At 40.4% G+C, this 23,795-nt stretch overlaps 2 protein-coding genes across 2 annotated transcripts; both read right to left on the bottom strand.

Moving 5' to 3' along the window:
• Positions 1-2,935: 2,935 nt before the first annotated feature.
• On the bottom strand, positions 2,936-15,601 carry c13h1orf198 (chromosome 13 C1orf198 homolog). Its single transcript, XM_034700054.1, has 6 exons — positions 15,249-15,601; positions 14,962-15,012; positions 12,079-12,204; positions 11,621-11,788; positions 10,087-10,440; positions 2,936-6,480 (listed from the first exon to the last, which is right to left on the bottom strand). The coding sequence occupies exons 1-6, from the start codon at positions 15,552-15,554 to the stop codon at positions 6,424-6,426; spliced, it is 1,062 nt and encodes a 353-aa protein (XP_034555945.1). The 5' UTR covers positions 15,555-15,601; the 3' UTR covers positions 2,936-6,423.
• Positions 15,602-19,097: 3,496 nt separating this feature from the next.
• Positions 19,098-23,248, bottom strand: LOC117823677 (gap junction Cx32.2 protein-like). The gene is made up of 3 exons (XM_034698904.1): positions 23,198-23,248; positions 20,618-20,756; positions 19,098-20,230 (listed from the first exon to the last, which is right to left on the bottom strand). Exons 2-3 carry the CDS (start codon positions 20,744-20,746, stop codon positions 19,574-19,576), a joined length of 786 nt encoding a protein of 261 aa, XP_034554795.1. The 5' UTR covers positions 20,747-20,756; positions 23,198-23,248; the 3' UTR covers positions 19,098-19,573.
• Between the last annotated feature and the right edge of the window lie 547 nt (positions 23,249-23,795).

Here is a 23,795-nt window from a genome sequence, read left to right as displayed (position 1 = left end):
AATGAAGCCTTTTGTGGTTGCACACAGTCTGACTTACTGTCCTAAGTCACCTGAGTCATTGCAGTTGAGGCTAATCTTGATCTACTAAAGTTATGAAACCTCTAGTGAGCAGGAGGATGTAGCAGCTTCAAGGCTTCAATAAAACACAACCATTCCCTTCATATGTTGACACAACACAGGCTGCCTCGATGGCCCTGTTATCCTTTAATACATGCAATATGTATGAAACACAGTTATGCTCTTCCTCCCTAAAGTGCCCACCGCGGAGCAGCTGTCTTAGACTCCAGGGAGACACCAGAACGAGGCCTGCTGGTTTTAATCTGGGCCAATGTGCTGTTCAATTGAGCAGCAGATTGTTTCCTTTTGAACACGGCTCATTCGTCCCTGCCTCTTTTAGAAAGGGCAGTTTGGATCTGGTGGAGATTAAAGCTGCAAGAGTTGATGTCATGGAACTGAGAGAGGATGGTCAATGAATATGCAAACAGGCAGGAAAACATGAGACCAACCTGGAACAAAAGAATGTGATCAACAGTCCAGATTTTTGATCAAGGAAAGAGTATTTGCTTAGCTTTGTCTCTTCCTTTTGTGCTATGTTGTTGAAACCTTCTGCTGAACCTTTACCTGTTTACAGTGCATGGAAGAAATCCTAATCACCAAGTTATTCATTACTATTCATTATAAACCTCACACTTTACATAAAATGTGTCTTACCATGTCAGGACTGTAGCTTCTGTCCTCATGACACTTTTAAAAGTAGGCTTCAAACTTTCCTTCTTGATAAGGCTTATAGTTAGAGCTGGATCAGGCTTGGACCAGCTCTTAGTTATGCTGCTATAGGCCCCTCTCTCTGCCTATCACTTACTTTAACTCTCCCTGTCCCATTAAAGTTACTAACCATAGGCCTTTCTGGAGTCCCTGAGCTCCCTTGTCTCGTAGGTTCCTCTGAGTCGCTGCTGTGGACGTGCCACACTCCAGCTGCTACAACTACTACTATATGTCTCACTACTCTCTCTCTCTCTCTCTCGCTCTCTCTCTGTATCTCCTCTATCCCTCTTTCCAACCTCAACTCGGTCTCAGCAGATGTGTGTCTAACATGAGTCTGGTCCTGCTGGAGGTTTCTGCCTGTTAAAGGAAGTTTGTCCTTGCCCCTATAACTTGCTAAATACTGCACCTCTCCTTTGGAATCATCTACCAGTCAGGGTCTGGGAGGCAGACACCCTCTCTACTTTTAAGAGTAGGCTTCAAACTTTCCTTTTTGATAAAGCTTATAGTTAGAGCTGAATCAGGCTTGGACCAGCTCTTAGTTATGCTGCTATAGGCTTAGACTGACACACTGGGATCCCCTCTCTCTGCCTATCACTTACCTTAACTCTCCCTGTCCCATTAAAGTTACTAACCATAGACCCTTTCTGGAGTCCCTGAGCTCCCTTGTCTCGTAGGTTCCTCTGAGTCACTGCTGTGGACGTGCCACACTCCAGCTGCTACAACTACAACTATCCATCTCACTACTCTCTCTCTCTTTGTATTTCCTCTATCCCTCTGGCCAACCCCAACACGGTCTCAGCAGATGTGTGTCTAACATGAGTCTGGTCCTGCTGGAGGTTTCTGCCTGTTAAAGGAAGTTTGTCCTTGCCACTGTAACTTGCTAAATGCTGCAAAGTGCTCTGCTCATGGTGGATTAAGATGAGATCAGACTGAGTCCTGTCTGTAAGATGGGACTGGGTCTTATCCTGTCTTGATGTTGGGTCTTTGTTAATAATAGAACATAGAGTACGGTCTAGACCTGCTCTGTTTGTGAAAGAGTCTTCAGATATTGTTTTGTATGATTTGGCGGGTGTTTTTGGCCGGCCTCATCGCTGCCAAGAAATGTATAGCTTGTAGGTGAAAACCTCCCCATTCACTACCTGTACAGAATTGGCTGTTGGATTTCATCAATGTTTCCAGCATTGAATTGTGGGAAACAGAAACACATCATGCTAAAACCAATAATGTGACAAGCTGGTTGGACACCATTAAAACTCTAAAGTCTTTGCTATGAACAGTTTTTGTTCATCCAAAGGGTCCTTGGGGTGGGAGGGTACTTATGGGGTTGAGGTTTTTATTTATTTATTTATTTAACCAGGTGAGTTAATTGAGAACCAATTCTCATTTGCAATAACGACCTGGGCGAGGAGGCAACACAGGTGGCATGACAATAAATAAAAGACAAAACAAGAAACAGAGAGGACATACAGAGAAACCTAGAGACAGAACAATACAATACAAAAATATGACAGCAGTGAACAACTTAAAAGCAATTTAAAAGCAAGTGCAGTGATGTTGAGTTATGGGGTGTATTAGTTTTTTGAAAGTGGCGAGTGGAATGAGAGAGGTCAGCTTTAGGGATCGTTGAAGGTGATTCCAGTCATTTGCAGCGCAAAACTGGAAGGAGGTGCGACCAAAGGAGGTCCGGGCTTTGGGTGGGATGAGTTTGATAAGGCTGCTTGAGCGCAGGCTACAGTTTGTGCTGTGAAGTTTGATTAGTGACTGTAGATATAACGGGGTTTTACCAGTGAGGGATTTGTAAATGAATAGAAACCAGTGTGTTTGTCTGCGAGAGTGGAGTGAAGGTGTTTGTTCTCTTTCTTTCTTCTCTTTTTATTTACCTATGTTTGTAATTTGTGCCATGGTGATCCAGGAGAGACAATTTAATCTCTGTTTGCTTGTATTTATTTCTTATTTTTTGCTCTCTATTTACTTATCTCCTATCTGACATCAGCTATAGACATGATCCCTCTCTCCTGTACTCCTGTGTATCTTTAATTTTTGTCTTTCTTTGTTGTGGATAACAATATGACGATTCAGCATTTCAACATAATAAAGAACTGATCACAAAACAAGTAGGTAAAAAGGTAAAAACAAAAACAAAACATACAGAAAAAAAACAAGACAGCAGTTTGACTTTAATCTTTTTATTCACTTCCTTCCAATTTGTGACCCCAAAAATGCAGAGTGCATATACACGTATAGAATAAGATACAATCAGGAGATAAATATAAAATTCAGTAAAATAGTACTCTAGTCATGTAAACTGGATTTTTTTTTTTCAATCTATGACACAATTGGTGCAAATCACTACATGCCTGCCTGTTTATCTAAAACACCGGAAACACTTGGGTGCCTTTTTTTTAAACTTTCATTATAAACGCCCACATTTGCTCAGCACAAGTTTGAGGTCAAAGGTGACAGTCGTGGGAGGATAGTGACTTTGGTGAGGAAGTGTTGGCAAGCAGCTAAAATCCCCACAGGACATCTGTAACAGTTTCACATGGCAGCCCTGGACATACAGAGTTTTCCATGAGTAAGTCTAAGCACTTCCATGGCTGCTGTTTTTTTATTTTTTTCTCCCATTCCTTTTTAAGAAGCCAAGTTTTCCTCTAACTAAAAACCACAATCTAACTCAATGAATGTGTAAAAAATGGAATACATTCTGCTATATTCTTGTAAGATGAAGCGACGGTGGGGGGAATGATCCACGAGAGTCAAGGAACTCCAGTACCAGTAGGAGCTTTATCTACGAGGCCTAAAGCAAGACCGAGCACTACTTAAACTGTAAAACTCTTAAAGATTCATAGGAATATAGAACTAATATAAATAAAAGCACGATAGAGAGCAAATTCTTCATAACAAAAATAAACATTAAAAATGGAGGAGGGGGTCTAGAGGGATGCACGGAGGAGAAGTTCGACATGCTAACGGTACAAAATATAGAACTGCTTAGTATTTTAGTGTCTAAAAGTTACACACGAAGGCTTTCTGCTCGCGGCGTGACTGTGCATTCACACGACAAGCAGCTGGAACGTGTAGACGAGATAACAAAGCAGACAAATCTTAGCTTTTAAAGCCAGGTATGGTGATTTAAGATATGTGAGTGTGCCGTAGGTCTTTAAAATAAAGTTGCATGTGTGGTGTGGATTGACAATTCTGGCATCAAAGTATCTATTCTCTTTGAAACGGCTTTTAAAATCTTCATGATGTGACCGGTGTTGGCGTCCAAACCAAGGAAACAAGATTTGAAGTCCCCTTTCGGTCTCAGCAAATGTTTGTCTAACATGAGTCTGGTCCTGCTGGAGGTTTCTGCCTGTTTAAAAGGACTCCAGCTGCTACAACTACTACCATCTGTCTCACCGCTATCATCCCTCTCTCCAACACGGTCTCAGCAGATGTCTGTCTAACATGAGTCTGGTCCTGCCCAAGGTTTCTGCCTGCTAAAGGAAGTTTTACGTGCCAGACTCCAGCTGCAACAACTACTACTATCAATCTCACCACTATCATCTCTCTCTCTCTCTTTGTCTCCTCTATCCCTCTCTCCAACACGGTCTCAGCAGATGTCTGTCTAACATGAGTCTGGTCCTGCTCAAGGTTTCTGCCTGTTTAAGGAAGTTTGACGTGCCAGACTCCAGCTGCAACAACTACTACTACTCGCCTCACCACTGTCATCACCTCTATCCCTCTTTCCAAACCCATAACGGTCTCAGCAGATGTGTGTCTAACACGAGTCTGGTCCTGCTCAAGGTTTCTGCCTGTTAAAGGAAGTTTGTCCTTGCCATAATCAAGCTGCAGTAACTACTACTATACTTCTCACCACTATGATCTCTCTCTCTCTTCATCTCCTCTCTCCCTCTGTCCAAACGCAACACGGTCTCTGCCAATCGTCTAACATGAGTCTGGTCCTGCTGGAGGTTTCTGCCTGTTAAAGGAAGTTTGTCCTTGCCACTGTAACTTGCTAAATGCTGCAAAGTGCTCTGCTCATGGTGGATTAAGATGCGATCAGACTGAGTCCTGTCTGTAAGATCGGACTGGATCTTATCCTGTCTTGATGTTGGGTCTTTGTACTGATGCCTTCAGCTAGCCGTTTTTATGCACCCGGGAGGAGAACGAATCGTTAATCCAAATCTTTTATCCCGTTTGCTATCAGGCTTTTAAACTCAGACGGCAGTCTTTTTAGTCATTTTAAATAACATTGCTATGACAAGGACTTGTCTTTTAATCATTGTCTTATCTTACTGTTATTTATCTATTACATTAACTTATTGCTGTCCTCCACAGACCCTCTGGTCTTGTGACCTGTGACTTGTAGCAGGTATATATGATGGATGTGTTGTAAATGTTAAATGTTGTATGGTTAGCTATAAATGAATTGCCCTTCTTGGGATCAATAAAGTTGTCTGAATCTGAATCTTTGTTAATAATAGAACAGAGTACGGTATAGACCTGCTCTGTTTGAAAAGAGCCTTCAGATGACGTTTGTTTTGATTTGGTTATTCTGATGAATTGACCTACCAAAAGGAAGAGCAAGGGGGGCGTTACGATCCCTGTGGAGCCGTGAGAATCATACGGGGACTTTTAGCCCCCAGAACTACTCTTCCAGGAACTAACAGGTTCCTGTGGCGCCATCATTGTCTGCCATTCGACCACGGGCTGAAGTCCCGGGAAGATTATGCAAATCAAATCAGTAACGTACGGAGAAAAAAAGAAGAAGTCTCACTACACCGCCAAACCAGTAGAGGGCAGTGAGACAAAGACGAGGGTAAGTCAACAAAGATGACGCCATAGAAGAAGACGGACAGGCCGGCATCATTATTAGCGAGATGTAGGAGACTTAGCTTGCGCTGCTTTTGATCGTGCTACAGTATATTGCATGGATCGCTGAGCTAGAGCTGCCGATGAGCTGCTAAGTCTTTCCAGCTAGCTAGCAAGGAAACATCGTACCGTGGAGGAAACTGGAAGATTTAACATTACAGATAAATATAACAACAAATGCATCTTTTACTCAAAGTGCCTCATAATTTGCATATTTTTAAAAAAGGAATGAACGCTTCAAACGTCTTTCAAAGCTACATCAGAGTCGAGTCTGATTCGCCACCATCATCGAGCGTTTCACGGCTGCGTGTACGTTAGCTTCGTGGTATCTGATGGCCCTGTAGATGTGCAGGCAGTGACTTAGTTTATAACAGGGATCACAGACACAGATAAGCTTTGTACAACCTTTGCACCCTGCTGATAGCAGAGTGAATGCACAGTCAGGGAGCACGCACACGCAGGTCTTTGAAGTTCTGCTATCTGTACTTAGAGGGAGAAAAGGGGGGGTGTTTGGCAAGCACATAAAGAGAGTCAACCAATCAGAGAGTAAAGGGAGCTTTCTAGTGGGATGGTGGATTTTGGGGGGGACCAGCGCACAGTCGGTGAGATAATGTCTTAACAAGCCACTGAAGATAATTACAAGAACGTAATGTGGTCTACTCATAGACTGGTGGTTTTTAAATCTAGACGTGGGTTTCTGTGGTCATGGCAGTGTGGTCCTCCTTTGGAGTGAATGATGATGATGATGATGATTAAGATAATGATGATTCATTCAGAGCGCTGACTGGTCCGGGCCGTGGGTTACCAGTTGTCCAGGAAGTCGAATCCGGTCTTCAGGATGTTGTTGCTTGTGTTGTACTGCGAGGAGGAGAGAGAGAGAGAGAGGCGGTTAGACACGGTCGATCAGAGCTTGGAGAATCACGTCAGCACATCTTGACAGGCGATAATAAAACAACTGCACTGGGTTGCACCAGCTGTGTGGAAGTAATTTCAAATTTAGGATGGAGTTTACACCCTCCTAACATTTTGGGCGTTGCACCAGCTAAGATAGTTCCAACTTAAATTTTACACCTCGCTCTGAGTCGGCGTAAAGTCCTCCTTTAAAGACCGTATGTCATGGCGCTCTGTTTTCAAAGATGGGATCATTTGAAGGATGAGGAGAAGCAGCTGTGATGTGTCGACAACACGCTCTCCGTGTTAGATTACATGAATAATAAACGTACGATGACTCTGATCTTAACTTGGACTTTCATTTCCCACGCGCAGAGAAAATCACCGTTCATCTTCACAACATAAGAGTACCGTTATATTAATGTACCGTATGTTGTAGTTCAAGATTTCACCACTAGATGTCACTGTTGTTACTCTACACTATAGATTAATTATCAACGTGCTTTGTCATATTTTAACTTAAAGGTGACATATCACGCTTTTTTCATCAATATATATTGGCCTCAGAGGTCCCCAAAACATGTCTTTAAAGTTTATGCTCAAAAAAACACTTTGAAATCAGATTTTGGTCTGCCTGAAAAACCCTCTTCTTCAGTCCTCCTCAGAACACTCTGTTTTCTCTCTGACCACGCCCCCTCAGGAAGTGGATGTGCCTCGGCTCTACAGCACGTTGATCTAATGTTTACATGTTGGCTGAATATACACGGCTGCTCAGAGATCCGCATTACTTCAACCCTCTGAATCTGATCCAGAATCTGATCCTGACGGAGAGGCGCCTGTAGCAGGACCTTTCTGAAGGATTGGTCACAGATTCTGTGTTTCTTGTTGTTTTATTTATCAGTATGTCGACGTGTGTCTTGGTACACAGCTACGAACATGTAGCTATGTGGCTATGCTAACTAGCGCTAGCACTTATCCATGATAAATAAAAATCATCCACTAGATCTTCAAATCTGCAGACGTGGGGAGTAAAACCGACCTCTGCCAGAAAGGCAGCGGGACCTTTCTGAAGGATTGGTCACAGATTCTGGGTTTCTTGTGGTTTTATTTGTCAGTATGTAGACGTGTGTCTTGGTGCACAGCTACAGCTACGACATGTAGCTATGTAGCTATGCTAATTAGCGCTAGCACTTATCCATGACAAATAAAAATCATCCACTAGATCTTCAAATCTGCAGACGTGGGGAGTAAAACCGACCTTTGTGTTTATTAAGACAGCCTACAACTAGCATGCCTCCCTCCTAAGCTCCTTGTTAGCACACATGTGTGCAGGTCATGAAAAACGGAGGAGGGGATTCAGTATTATTTTATACAGTCTATGGGCTGAACAAGCTCCGAGCTCTGACTCCGTGACAGACCGGATATTGTTGTTACGTAACAAAAACACGGAAGTCTGAAACGGCTCGTTTCACACACATTTACAGAAAGGTGGAGAAATCAGAACAGGGGCAGAATGGATTTTTTTTCATTCTCGGGGGGTTTGTAGACATGCCAGGGAAACATATTTCAGGTAGAGAACCATTAAAAAGTCAATTTTGCATGATATGTCACCTTTAATGTTGCTGTTTGCATCAGTTATGGCAGTCGGACTCCATCACATCATTCAAATCCCAACTCAAAACTCACCTTTTCAAACTGGCTTTGAAACTGGACTCTCTGCACTTCACTAGTTTTTAGTTTTTATTTATTACTTTTTCTTTTTGTTTGTTTGTTTGTTTTTATGATGTCTTAATGATGAATGTTTTTATTATCTGTAAGGTGACTTTGGGTGATTTGAAAAGCGCCCAAAATAAAATGTATCATTATTATTATCATCATTATGATTTGCCTTTAGCTTGTTTAGAGGCAATGTGGCTAACGGGAGTTAGCACTTAAACAAACATCTCATTAAGAAAAAAGCTGTTTAGGGGCACCATTGGCCTAGCGGTCTAAGTGTGCCCCATATGTAGAGGCTATAGCCCTCGTCGCAGAGGTCGCAGGTTCGATTCCAGCCTCGACCATTTACTGCATGTCCTCCTCCACTCTCTACTCCCCACATATCCTGTCTCTCTTGTCTCAGCTGTCCTATCCATTAAAGGCAAAATTAAAATGGCTAAAAAATATAACTTTAAAAAAAGAAAAAAGCTGTTCTCTGATTGGCCAAACCAAGTGAAAAAGTCATATCTGCGACAATATTTAGATTAGTTTGGATGTCACGATCGATGAGTTACGATGAACCCGGAAGTACCGGAAGTCACATATACATAATTCGGAAAAAGCCGATCTTTACAGCAGAAATAAACATGTTTACAGCCTGGTACAAAAGACGAGTGTAATCTGGATAGTTCATTTCTCAATCTGCACACACTGTAGGGGGGGGTGTGTGATTTTGTTCTAACGCGGCAATTTCGAAGATATTGAGATTACGAGTCTTCCAATGAGAGGCACAGCTGACTGCGTGAACACTGTAGCTGTTGGCTAGGAGGCTCAAACTCCGCCTCTTTGCGTCACACTGGCTCGACAGCAGCAATATGGCCGCCGCCGCCGCTGCCTGGCCTCAAAACAACGCTTCAGAAACAGATGGGTGACGTCACAGATACTATGTCCATATTTTATGCAGTCTATTGGTGAACCTTACGTCTCCGTGGTGAAACCAAACAATGACACAACTTAAGTTACAACTAACTATTTATAACATCAACTATAAGTCTGGTTTAGTGAGGACATAGGACTCAACTTATGCAGAGCTGCTGCAACAGGCCACTGTTATTCAATTTGCCAATTTGATCTTTTGACCCTTTTATTCGCCTCTCTAACGCTTTTCATTGTTTGTCTCCTGAAGCACAAAGGCTTCTGTTCTGCTTGCACACACAACCTGCTTTGTTTGTTTGTTTAGTGCAGATTAAAAAGCTGTGATGCATACTGAACCACCAAACTGAGTTGTTTGGTTCGGTTTAACTGAAGTTAGACTGTGGTCAAAAAGGAAAGAAAGTAGCAACCAGGTTACATCACTGTTTCCGTGTCTCTGCTCTGCTCTCTGTCACAGAAACACACACACTTAAAACCCAGCAGCGTGGCACCTTTCTGCAGGGTTGTGCCGAGATGACGCCATGTTTATTTTCTCAGACACAAACCTTTCCATGAGACGATCTTTAAAACAACCTTTCCCTCCTCCTTACTTCCTTTCCTTACACACTGAGGCGGTTAATTACAGCTGGTACCTGCACAGTCATGCCTCTCCTGCAGTTAAGACTCACTCGTCTGGTCCGAGGGATCATTTGTTTAAAACGGAGGACTTTGTTTGAGGAAGGAAATGATGCCAGAGAAGGGTTTTTGTTTATCAGATGGTCAGAGATGATTGACAGCCTCACTGCCTTCACTGTAACGGTACTTATTATAGTATAAGTTAAGTGCTGAGTCTCTTTCAGTCGGCCATATCCAGAAATCACAGCTGGTGTTTGTCTTTAATTTTCTCTGCAGACTTCAGGAACGTGATTTTGGATTTGGCATTATCACTGCTGCATCCAAACTCACCTGTCCAAAAGTAGGACTAGATGCCGAACCATCTTCCCCTCTCTCTCTCTCCGCACCGCTGGGCTGACTCGGGGACTTGGCCATCATGCTGGAGGAGAACACCTCGTCCACGGTGGTGCCGACCGACGGCAAGGTGCTCTGGGAACGCTCCCAGCCTGCGACCGACGAGGACACGCTGACCGGAGGGACCGGGTGAGGGGAGATGGAGATGGATGCGGGCGTTGCGCTGACAGCGACTGGGATAGGGGGCGGGGGAGCAGGGGGTTTGGGTGCTCGCTGCTTGATGGATCTCGCAGGTGCTGGTGCTGGAGCTGAAGGGTGAGATTCTGCTGGCTCGGGCTCCTTGGAGGTCTCCTGCAGGGAAAATAAGAATATTTCAAGTTTCTGTTTCAATCAGTAAATGTAGATTTATGATAACAGGGACACTTTAAGAACAAGAGCAAGCAGATTTCTTCACATCATGGTGTCTGCTATGAGCATGACAAACAAGGAAGGTGTTTCAGTAACAGTAGGCTTCTCTCAGCCCACCGTGAATGCGTCTCTCCCGGTGTTCCGGTTTTAAAAGTGACCCTGTAAACTGGAGACCTTCAGCTGAACGTGTCAGTGTTTGTGGAGTTTACACAGCTGTTGAAACACAGAGGGAGTTTTAAGATTCAATATCCTCATCAGATATTTAATGATCGTCTAAAGACGTTTATGAGGGACGCATCCGGCTGTGAGTCTCCAGTTAACAGGGTCGCAGTTTAAACCAAAACACCGGGCGATCTCTGCCACGGCTTTTTGAGTTCAAAAGGATTTTAAAGCCGTGTTGAAACGTCTTTGCTTCTCGCGCTTATCTCCTCTCACGTGTTGATTCAGTGAATCCATCTGTGATGAAATATAGCACCATCTAAAACAGCGCCAGCTGAGTCTCTTCATGCTAACAGGCTAACTGTTGTGTTGCTCATAATGATACCTGCCTGTCCGTCTGCTTCTATGGTGTCATCTGTGATGATGGCATTCGTGTTTGTTTTACTGCCCTCTACTGGTCTGGTGGTGTCGTGCATTTACTTTTTATTTCCTCCATACATCACTGGCCTGATTTGCACAATCTACCCGGGACTTCAGCCCACGGTCGGAACACAGACAACAATGAGGGCACAGGAACCTTTTAGTTCACGGTAAAGTAGTTCTGGGGGCTAAAAGACCCCGGAACTCTTGGTTGAAATGTATCTTATGAAGGAAAATGGAGAATGAAGAACACCAGAGTCTAGTAATTGTGGCTTTTTGAAAGCATATTCCTGCTTTTAACGTCTTATTTATTTTCCCATGCATGAGAAAGCCTCGGGCTGGATTCTATTTCAGAACACAGAGCTCTGTTTGACGAGTGATGAGTGTTTGGATGAGACTCAGTTTTCAATCTTTTCAAACGTTAAAGGTTAGAAACATAAAGCCTGTCCATCAATTTATGAAGAATCTGTACCCGCGGCTGTTACTTGATCTTTAACACGCCGCCAGTTAATGGGAGTAACATTCAGAGGGTTTGTATGCGTACCTGTCGGAGGTAGGAGGGCAGGGATTTCTCTCCTTTCTCCAGGGACTTGATCTGGCTCGGGGTTAGGGACTGGAAGTCGGCTTGTTCTCCCTCCAGCCGGGACCTCTCAGAGGTGATCTTCCAGAAAGATGACTCTTCGTCTGGCCGGCGTCCCTCGCTGACAGACACCTTGAAAATCACGTAACATGTTAGTTTTAATAACCGTGTTGTTTCCGCTTGAACAGAATAGAACAGGATGAACCAAAGTGGCGTGCAGAAATGTGTCGTGTCAGCCCACGAGGATTATACAACCACTGAGAGGTTATTTAAAGGATACTTAAAACGTTCTCTCTAACTGTGTCGTGAGCTCAATATTGTTCCTATAAATAAACCATGAACTAAGTTATCAGTGTGATGACTGAACTGTGTCTCAGTCCACTTGTTCTGTTTCTCAAAATGAACTTGATTAAAAAAAATACCTTGGTTCCTGGTGTACTCTTGCCTATCTGTCCAGAATGAGGAGTCTTCGCAGCCTTGGAGTCCGCCTGTGAGGCCGAGACCCCCTGCTCCGAGGAGCCCGGTGTCAAACTGAAGTCCAGCTGGCTCTGAAAAATGAAAGCAGAGGTTGCATAGATATCCTACCACTCAGCAGGGATTACACACGCTTTGTTCAGCTGTGAAGGGACAAGGTCAGGTTGATTCAATTAAATGTCTTTGGTGGAGTTTCAGTTTGCATTAGGGGTGTGTGATACGACAGATAGATCGTCCTGCTGTCATCTGTTGCAGTTCTATGCTCACACATCGATGCATGTTGATGTTGTTACACAGATCGAGAGCTCTGATGTAGACCACCGGCAAAACAAACACCACATCTGCTACATTGAGTGAATCCACTGCATTATCAAATAGTTGGCCTAGATTTCAAAAGTTTTCCTCTGAGTTCTCAGTGTATCAGGAATAGCACTGTATCTGTACTCTGTAACGCAGCAGCAGACTCTGTGTCAGATTAAACTAGAGACTGTATAAATAATGGACGTAGTATCCGTGATGTCACCCATCTGTTTCTGAAGCCCTGTTTAGAAGATGATCGTCAGCGGGTGCCATATTGGAAATGCTGAAGTCAACCTAACTTCTGTCAAGCTAGTGTGAGGTAAAGAGGCGGGCTTTGAGCCTCCTTGCCAACAGCTACAGTGTTCCCGCCTGTCAATCAAGTCAGCTGTGCCTCTCATATTGGAAAACTCGCAATCTTATTGAAGATTTGAAATTGCTGCGTTATGAATAAATGCACCCCTCCGTACAGTGTGTGCCGATCAAGAAATGAGCTATCCAGACTACACTTGTCTCTTGTACTAGGCCGTAAACATGTTTATTTCTGCTGCAAAGATCGGCTTTTTTCAATTTGTGTGTATGTGGTTTCTGGTACTTCCGGAGCCAGCCTCAAGCGAACACTTGAGGGACTGCAGTTTTTAACACTTCTGCATTGGCTTCTATTCCCTCGGCCAGAGGTTGCTGCTGGGATTACACACACAGCGCTATGCAAGGACGGTAAAGGCAAAGACAGAGTCTCATTCTTGAAAAAAAAACAACAACACATGTACACACACACTAAAATGCTTACTTACTCTTTCAATAATCTTATATTAGATGCAGTTGTCTTTAAAAAGCTCACTTTTGTCAGACAATGAAAGACAGACAGAATGAAACAGTGATGTGTATGTAGTATTTTCTAACAAGACATCACACTGCTATCTTTAGAAAGTCATACATATTTAATTCACTGTGAATATTTGAGGAGGAACAGGTAAACAAAGGCTTTTATGTGGCACGCTGAGTCACTCGACAGCAGGGGTTGAAAGCTTTAAAAATTGCAAAACTGATGAGGATGATTGTCCAAAGTCAAAGCATCAACAAAAATAATATTCAAGAAACTAGTTTCTCTGCAGCTTGTTGAAACACAACAACACAATAGCTGATTTCGATATAAGTAATGCCTCTGACATGGCAAATAGCCAATCATGTTTAAGAATTTCAGGGTGGCCAGAGGGGTGGCCAATCAGTTTTCAGAGGTGGCCATGGCCACCCCCTGGCTCCGCCACTGGGTACAGGAGCGGGAGTCATTCTGAATGGGAGCGGGAGTCATTTTACCAGGAGTGGGACGGGACAGGATTTTTTTCTGTGGGAGTGGAATGGGACAGGAGTGAATATCAACTCCCATGTCACCCTCTACTCGACAGCTGTGGTTGAAAGCTTTAAAAATCACAATATTGATGTTGATCTTGTTGCTGATGGTTTGATTTGTCTGAGATGTTGTTCATTTGTTGTTCTTTTGTTGTTGTTTGTTGTTGTTGCTGTTCTTTTGTATTTATAGCTGATGTTATTGTTAGTATTATTATATTTGTATTTTTATTTGTATGCCTTATTCTTTTTATCTTATTCATAGTGCCCTATTACCCCTCTAGAACTCTACAGTCCCAACATGCAGGCTTGCTAGTTGTACCTAAAACCTGGACTCCAGCTGATACGGACGTACTGGACTTCAGCGGCAACAGCTTCTACTACTTGTCTCATCACTATCACCTCTCTCTCTTACTCCCCTCTATCTGTCTTTCCAGACCCAACTCGGTCGAGGCATGATGGCTGTCTAACATGAGTCTGGTTCTGCCTGAGGTTTCTGCCTGTTAAAAGGAAGTTTTCCCTCGCCACTGTAACTAGCTAAATACTGCGATGTGCAATGCTCATGATGGATTAAGGTGGGGTCAGACTGAGTCTTACCCTGTCTTGAAGTTGGGTCTCTGTTCATAATTTGACATAGAGTGGTCTAGACCTCCTATGTTTGTAAAAGCGTCTTGAGATAACGTTTGTTGTGATTTGGCGCTATATAAATAAAGATTGATTGATTGAAATAGCCAATCATGTTTAAGAATTTCAGGGTGGCCAATCAGTTTTCAGAGATGGCCATGGCCACCCCTGGCTCCGCCACTGGGTACAGGAGCGGGAGTCATTCTGAATGGGAGTAGGATGGCAGTGGGAGTCATTTTACTGGGAGTGGGACGGGTCAAGATTTTTTTCTGTGGGATTGGGATGAGACAGGAGTGAAAATCCACCCCTGTGTCACCCTCTACTAGACAGCTGTGGTTGAAAGCTTTAAAAATCACAATATTGATGTTGATCTTGTTGCTGATGGTCTGATTCACTTTTGTAGGTCACAAAGTAGCACAAGTATTGACTTCAGCTAAACAACAACAAGCTGAATATATTAATTAGGGATAAAAACTACATCAATGATAATAATAATGATTATAATGGCAATAAATGGTGACATAACCTCCTGTGTCAGACTCAAACTTCATCTCATCACTCACCTTAGTTTCCCATGAGAAAGGCGCAGAGTGTTCATCCTGCCAGGTGATATCCTGAAAAGAAACAGACACTGTTGTTAACTTGTTTTTGTAGTTTTCATCATATTTTAACACATTAACATGTCAGATTGTCCCTTTAGCTAGTATCTGTCGCTAGGTTACGCATCAGGCAGCGCCATGACGTATGCAGCATATTTTCACAGCTACGTGTCTAGCTAGCAACACAAGCTAACCTCACCTCTAACAGCCTTTAACGAGTCTTAATGTGAATTAAAATGTCTTTAAAGTACCTCCTCTCCGAAGTGGACCATCTTCTGACCCGTCTGGATCAGCAGTTTGGGGTAACAGGTCACCTCGTCCCGTTCCACTCTGTGCATAGCGTACCGGGCTCGGATATGAGGGTCCATCATCTCGTTGTCGATGGCCGAGTCCTGCTCCTGAGGGGACATCTTCTCCCACGAGGAGCCGTGCTGGGCTTTGATTTTCTCCCGCTCCTGCATGATCTTCTTCGCCATGGAGTTGATGGAGGAGAAATACTCGAACTTCTTCTCCTCCATCCTGTGGGCGTCGAGCCCCGCCATGGTCGCGGCGGCCATCTTTAGCAGCTGCCAGCTGTTTGTTGTTGTGAGGGGAGAGGAAGCCGGGGTACGTCACTGAGTGGGCGGGGCTTGTGCGTGAAACGTAGCCGTTGAGATTTCAGTTTGGAACGTGGACGGCGCCATCTTGTGGATTTTACCAGCATAGGAAGATTCAGGAAGCTGCTGATAAAAATTATATTTAACTTTTGGATTAACAGACTTTTGAGCTAAGAAGTCCCTTAGTTTGAATTATCCTGAAATAAATAACTTTTTAATGTTTTTATTAGACTAAAACAAATAAATAAAACAACAATGCCGCCATTAAACTCAGAGGCAAAAAAACATAAAGGCTTCCGTGAGTAAAAATAAATAAATGAATAAATACAATTTTACGCAAAAAAAAGAGTAAATAAATACATACATACAAAATAATAATAATAATAATAATTAATATTACATAAAAAGCTAAATTAGTTTAAAATATATATTTAGAAAATATAATAATCACAAATCAGTCCATCACAATGTCAACCAATGCTCAGTGTTTTAAACCTGAAATATACTTTTTTTTTCTTTTGTCATTCAAGTCAGTTTAAAAAAGGTGAAAATTAAAAACTGAAATATGGCATCCCTTAGTAGTAGTTAAATAGTGCAAAACTTACCAAGTTTACTAAATTTAGTTCTCAGATTATATAATTATATAATATAATAATAATTTGGATTAGTTATTGATTTTGTGTTATTTATTTGTATATTTTTATTTTATTTATTCATATTCTTATTCTTAGTCTTATTATGATTATGATTCCTATTATGATTATTAGGATAAGATAAGATAGTCCTTTACTCATCCCACAACGGGGAAATTCAAGTGTCACAGTAACAAAGTAGACAGTGCAAAAATAAATATATAAAGCAAACAAGAGCCTATAAAGTAACAATTGTTAAAAAGTTATTAGCAATTCAAATAAAAAAATTAAAATTAAAGAGGTAAAAAATAAACATATCTTACAACATATATATATATATATCTTTGACTCTGTGGTGGCATCAGCCATCTTCTTTGGAGTGGTCTGCTGGGGAAGCAACATCTCTGCTGCTGACAGGAAGAAGCTGAACACACTGGTGAAGAAGGCCAGCTCTGTCCTGGGCTGCCCACTGGACCCTGTGGAGGTGGTCGCTGACAGGAGGATGAGAGCAAAGCTATCTTCTCTGATGGACAACATGTCACACTCCCTCCAGGAGACAATAACAATACTAAGTAGCTAGTTCAATGACAGACTTCTTCACCCGCGGTGTCTCACAGAGAGATAGCACAGGTCTTTTCTTCCTGCAGTGGTCAGACTCTATAACCAATATATATATATATATATATATATATATATATATATATATATATATATATATATATATATATATATATATATGTGTGTGTGTGTGTGTGTTTGTGTGTGTGTGATTTGAGATATGCTTATCTTTACCTCTTTAATTTTGATTTTAATTTTAATTGCTAATAACTTTTTAATAATTGTTACTTTATAGGCTCTTGTTTGCTTTATATATTTATTTTTGCACTGTCTACTCTGTTACTGTGACACTTGAATTTCCCCGTTGTGGGACGAGTAAAGGAATCTCTTAACTTATCTCATCTTATCTTATAGTATTGGTTATAGAGTCTGACCACTGCAGGAAGAAAAGACCTATTATGATTATTTTCTATTGTCATTATTATTAGTAGTTATTTATTTGTTGCTATTATATACATATATTACTTAGTTGCTTAATTTCTGTTTATTGTTTGGTTATTTGTTTTCATGTTTGCATGAAGTAGAATGTTACCTTATAATGTCTTTAATATGATGCTACAAAAAGGCCAACAAAGTTAAGAAACGGTTGCTAATTTGACAGTCTTTGTAAAATCAAACATTCATTAGGAGTTTTATCTTATACCACCAAAACATTTTGTCTCTCAGTTTAACAAAATATATATTTTGGTGCTTACGGTGCAAACTCATTTCATCAGTTTTGTCTAATGTTTATTTATTTTTAAATCCTGCCACTGGAAAAAAAAGGTTGTAGTGGACATCATTAGGTAAAATTGTGATTGTAAAACAGTAAGAATGAAGTAATTGATTATGTTTACAACAAAGACACGTGCCTGGACTATGTTGGATTTCCACCAAACACAGGTAAGACTTTACTCCTACTTTGACAACTGTGATATCTTGTTTGAAGAGTTGCATGGTGCTTGTTGCTTAATTCCATGAATTGAGCCAATAACAGTGGACTGGTTCAGTACTGATTTAAAGGTGACATATCATGCAAAATGGACTTTTTAATGGTTCTCTACCTGAAATATGTGTCCCTGGCATGTCTACAAACCCCCCGAGAATGAAAAAAATCCATTCTGCCCCTGTTCTGATTTCTCCACCTTTCTGTAAATGTGTGTGAAACGAGCCGTTTCAGACTTCCGTGTTTTTGTTACGTAACAACAATATCCGGTCTGTCACGGAGTCAGAGCTCGGAGCTTGTTCAGCCCATAGACTGTATAAAATAATACTGAATCCCCTCCTCCGTTTTTCATTACCTGCACACGTGTGCTAACAAGGAGCTTAGGAGGGAGGCATGCTAGTTGTAGGCTGTCTTAATAAACACAAAGGTCGGTTTTACTCCACACGTCTGCAGATTTGAAGATCTAGTGGATGATTTTTATTTATCATGGATAAGTGCTAGCGCTAGTTAGCATAGCTACATAGCTACAAGTCGTAGCTGTAGCTGTGTACCAAGACACACGTCGACATACTGACAAATAAAACAACAAGAAAAACAGAATCTGTGACCAATCCTTCAGAAAGGTCCTGCTGCCTTTCTGGCAGAGGTCGGTTTTACTCCCCACGTCTGCAGATTTGAAGATCTAGTGGATGATTTTTATTTATCATGGATAAGTGCTAGCGCTAGTTAGCATAGCCACATAGCTACATGTTCTTAGCTGTGTACCAAGACACACGTCTACATACTGACAAATAAAACAACAAGAAACACTAAATCTGTGACCAATCCTTCAGAAAGGTCCTGCTACAGGCGCCTCTCCGTCAGGATCAGATTCTGGATCAGATTCAGAGGGTTGAAGTAACGTGATCTATGAGCAGCCGTGTATATTCAGCCAACATGTAAACATTAGATCAACGTGCTGGACAGCCGAGGCACATCCACTTCCTAAGGGGGCGTGGTCAGAGAGAAAACAGAGTGTTCTGAGGAGGACTGAAGAAGAGGGTTTTTCAGGCAGACCAAAATCTGATTTCAAAGTGTTTTTTTGAGCATAAACTTTAAAGACATGTTTTGGGGACCTCTTAGACCAATATATATTGATGAAAAAAGCGTGATATGTCACCTTTAAAGAGAAGGAGTAAATTACCCTTATTTCCCACATCATTTAATAAGCATGTAAACCTTTTTTACTCAAAGTTTTTTTTTCAATCAGTTACAAACACAAGACACAAACAGTCACATTGCATCCAAACATGATAAAACATTTTATTTTTAATTCAAATATTTACACTTCTAACAGCCATACCAATATATTTAACAATAAGAGAACACAGTTAAAAAGCTTTCAACCATTGCAAACTGATACAGTCACACAGAGGTATCAGCTGTTAGATCAACTTCAGACAAAATACACACTTCCAGCATTAATAATCATTATAAACAAAGTGCCACTTGGTGGCGCCAATCTTAAGTTATATTTACAAAAGAAACAAAAAATAACAAATACTCACTTTTTCCTTGAACACATATAAAGTTTGCTTCAGTGATACTGTGCAATACATTGTATTGTGCATTTTACATTTTTAATGTGTACTGCCATTCATAAAAAGTGTTTAATTTGGTTCATTTTCAAACCTTTTTAAGTGTCATATTAAATAAGTAACTCTCAGAGAGCCATGGTCTCGTGCAACTTGAGACCCAATAGTCACATCTTTATCCGACCTCCTAAATCCTCTGTAACCCTGCTTCTGTTTGAATTTGCACTCTCCTCAAGCTGTGCTGTGTCCGGCAACATGGAGGCTGAGCTTCTCATTGGTCATCAGACTGTTACCGTTTAAGCGTGGGTGCATGGCAAGAGCGGCGGCTGGCAGTGTTTTATGCTTGCGCCTGGATGAGCGGGAATAGAGCAAGTAGATGATCTCCACAAGGTTGAGGAAAACAGAGACGCAGGACATGGTCAGCATGAAGAGGATGAAGATGGTCTTCTCTGTGGGTCGAGACATGTAGCACTCCACGGTGAAGGGACAGGGGTCTCTCTGGCAGACGACTAGCGGGTCCATGATGAATCCGTACAGGTAGTACTGCCCCACGATGAACGCCATCTCCAGGACTATTCTGAAGAATATGGAGGTCAGGTAGTTTCCCAGCAGGTCGCCTTTGATCTTGATGTGACCTTTATCGTCTGAATACTTGGGGCACTTGGAGTCTTCACCGGAGTGGTCCCTCATGTGTTCCCTCATTTTGTTTTCTTTGTGGATGACGTGGAGGACATGTCCAAGGTAGATCAGTGTGGGTGAGGAGACGAAGATAATCTGGAGGACCCAGAACCGGATGTGTGAGATGGGGAAGGCTTGGTCGTAGCAGACGTTCTTGCAACCAACCTGTTTGGTGTTGCAGACCATACTCGACTGTTCATCACCCCACACCTGAAATGTTAAATTAACATCATTATATTTACATCCAACTGGATCAGCATCCACTATTGGTGTCCTTCAAGATGCCTATGAAAGAACTGTGCTGATATTAGCTGTACTGTGCCAACTATGGAACAAGCAGGCTACAAACTGTGTCTATTCAAACAACCAGTGACCTTCAGAGTCAGGAAATGTTCATTAAAAATAGATTTGAAGGGAACTTGAATAAAGAAAAATATTGGCATGCATAAACTTGTGTTTTTTGGGATAGCTTCCTGCCCCTGAGACTTGTAAGCTGCACGAATCTGTCTTATGGCCACTAGGGGGCGTTATTTCACCCCAAAACTTTTCAAGTGGCGTCCTCACACCCAAAGTAAAAGAAGGGAATCAGATGTATACCTTTTCTGCTCCGGCTCCCAGGATCATCATCCTGAAGATGAAAAGCACGGTGAGCCAGACCTTCCCGACCACCGTGGAGTGAGACTGGACCTTGTCCAGTAAAGAGGACAGAAAACTCAACTGTGCCATGATGTCTGATCTGAAAAAGCAAATGAAGACAATTAGTCTAAATACCAAAAGAGAAAAACAAACAGATTTTTTGTAGTAATAGTAATACAAAAAAAATGGTATTTTTTGTATTTTTAATCATTTTAAAATTCAATTTTTTTGTGCCTCAAGCCTTTATTTAATAGTAGGACATTGACACTGGATGGAGAAGGAAACAGGGAAGAGACACATTCATGATGAGTTATACATTTAATACTAAAGTTAATAATACATTTGAGAAGATCAGCAAATACACAGGATGTGTCACTCTGTCCACAGGGGGCGCCAAAATCCACATAAACAGACAACTCCTGACAGGCATCTTAAGTTATACTACACTGATAAAATTTTATAAATTGGTATCAAGTTTAAAAAAAAGCAAAATATAAAACAGTATAATGGCTTTAAAAAAAAAATCAAAACTGGTATCATATTGTAATTTTATTCCCCATTTCAATTAAAAACAATTTTAAAGTAGAATTTGAATAAATCTGTGGTTTTACTGTATGTATTTCTATTATTATTCTAATGATTATTCATAATAGTATTTTGATTTATTAAATTCACTTTACTTATTAATTATGTTTTAAATTAATTTATTTGTATGTATGTATTTAATCATTTAACATTTTTCTATTATCTTTTATCTATATATATATTTTTTCCCAACTGTATTTATTGAACATTTTCAAAATTTTAGACAGACAGTGTGGTACACAACATAAGGTACAAAAATATGGAATAGACATCAGTTGTCACATCTGAATATCAACTCCCTTTCCCACCCACCACCCATTACAGGGTAATTCAACAACTACAAAATAACAATAATAAAAATAATAGAAAATACACACAGAAATAAATCAGTAAATAACAAAATAAAATGATAATGATAATAAATAAGTGGTTAAAAATAGTATTAAGCCATATGTGGTGCTTTTTTTGTTTATTTGCTTGTGTGTTTGTTTGTTTTGTTTATTCTACTTCTTAACTTGTTTTTGGTACTTTCATTCCTTTTATTATTATTATTTTTTTGTTTGTTTATTTATTAATTTATCCGGGGTTTTTTTTCTTGTACGATTATATTTCTATTTCCATGTGTGTGTATGTAGATGTATATATGTATGTATTTGTATGTATATGTATTTGTATGTATATGGGTGTATCTGGATATATATGGCTGTATATTTGTTTTTTGGGGTTTTTTTTATACTTATTGCTCTTTTATCTTTTTAAATTTTTTTTTTTTTTTTTGATATTCACCTACTCATCGTATTGTAATTTCACTATTCTTTACTTACCTGTTTGAGTACTTGTCAATCTTTTATTTTAAGTTATTATCACATATTATTGGCTTTTTTATTTTTTTTGAATTCATTTACTTAATATGTTTCTTATACAAAAACGTCACTTTATTGAATTGTTTGCATTGATCTTTTTTTTGTAATGTGTCAAAATCTAAATAAAAAGATCTTTTTAAAAAAAAAAAAAATAGTATTAAAGTAGAATAAATGCATTAGATAAAATAGATAAAGAATGAGATTGCACACTATTTATTTTTTAATTTACTTTTATTACTATGGTCTGGGTGTTTTCAAAACCCTTTTCAAAAACCAGTAATTTTGTATTAACATATACTGATACTACCAGGTGCCTTGACTGATATTATTGATCAGCATGACTGGAAGCATTTTCAACAACAGCAGAAAGTCTGTTTTGGTCATGATCTTATGTGAAACTTCTAATCCCCAGTGTAGTAAAGAGTGTTTATGACCTTATCTATAATATCATTAAGCATAACAAACAGCAATTATATGAACACATCCTGCTATATGTGATCAAATGTCATGATAGGAGAGGAATGTGTGCTTCACAGATCTTTTTAAAATGCCACATTTGCATTGAGAACAAAAGCACTGTAGTGTTTTCTCCCTAACCAAGCATCACTCCTGCATCCAGTAAAACTTAGAATAAAAAGAATAAAAATAGTTCACAATGCCAAGAATTCATGACTCGGATGAATTGTTTAAACCGTAGTCCAAGCTGTTTTTGTATGTCATGTCTGTAGCATTTTATTTCTATATAGCATTCACAGTTTTTCTTTGTAATGTTTGTTGAATTTTTAGTTTTGTATTTTATGTATATTTTGTATGTTATGTTTTGTTTTATGTAGACCCCAGGAAGAGTAGCTGCTGCGTTAGTGGCAGCTAATGGGGATCTGAATAAAGAAAGAATAAAGGAAGAAAGAAAGTTGCATGTTCTGTTATGTTAAGCAGTTACAAGCCTCAGTCAAGGTGCAAACACTCTCAAATATTAACTGCAACTACCCGTCACAATACAATCTTTGTGTAATATGTTAAAAAACACCATAACATTCAACATTTTATATATTCTGCAGAAAACCCCTCAGCAGATCAGAACTTCAGATCTTACCTTTGAGTGTGAAAGTCTTCAGTGCAGACAAACAGAGCAGCCACCAGCTGAGTGATAGAGAGCCTAGTGAACCGAGTCAGACCTGTCTGTGGTACCTTGAACTTTAGATCTGCACAACGGTCTGAGCTGTCACGTTGTCATGACATTTGGAAATGATAAAAATCCAGAGGGAGCATCAGGAATGCTCAGGTGAATGATTGACAGTGTTATAAAAATGATAAAGTTCTTGTGCTCAGGATTTTTCTTTAAGATGTTATGTAATTGTTAATTTTTTATCAGTGTGTGTGTCTACAGGAATTGTATCAAAGGGAAGAGATATCCTCCATGATAAGGTTAAAACCCTTTTGCACTTTTGTATCTGGTGATTTATCAGTCATGTATCAACAAAGAGGGTGTTTTTGTAAAATCAGAATAAGGAACAAAAAGCCAGGAATACCTGCACAGACTCATGCAATAACCCTGCAATAACCCTGCAATGAGTACGTGAGATACGAGCAGCCACGTTCTTTTTTTTGTTCAAACTGAGTCAACAAACTTTTTGTGTAATTAGCACGAATCCTGGAAAGACGCCCGTGCCTTATCACAGGGATTTTCTTTG

Source organism: Notolabrus celidotus, chromosome 13 (assembly GCF_009762535.1).
Source record: "Notolabrus celidotus isolate fNotCel1 chromosome 13, fNotCel1.pri, whole genome shotgun sequence".
Taxonomy (NCBI): Eukaryota; Metazoa; Chordata; class Actinopteri; order Labriformes; family Labridae; genus Notolabrus; species Notolabrus celidotus.
The sequence above is the reverse complement of the archived record's forward strand: the minus strand, read 5'-3'. Positions and strand labels throughout refer to the sequence as shown.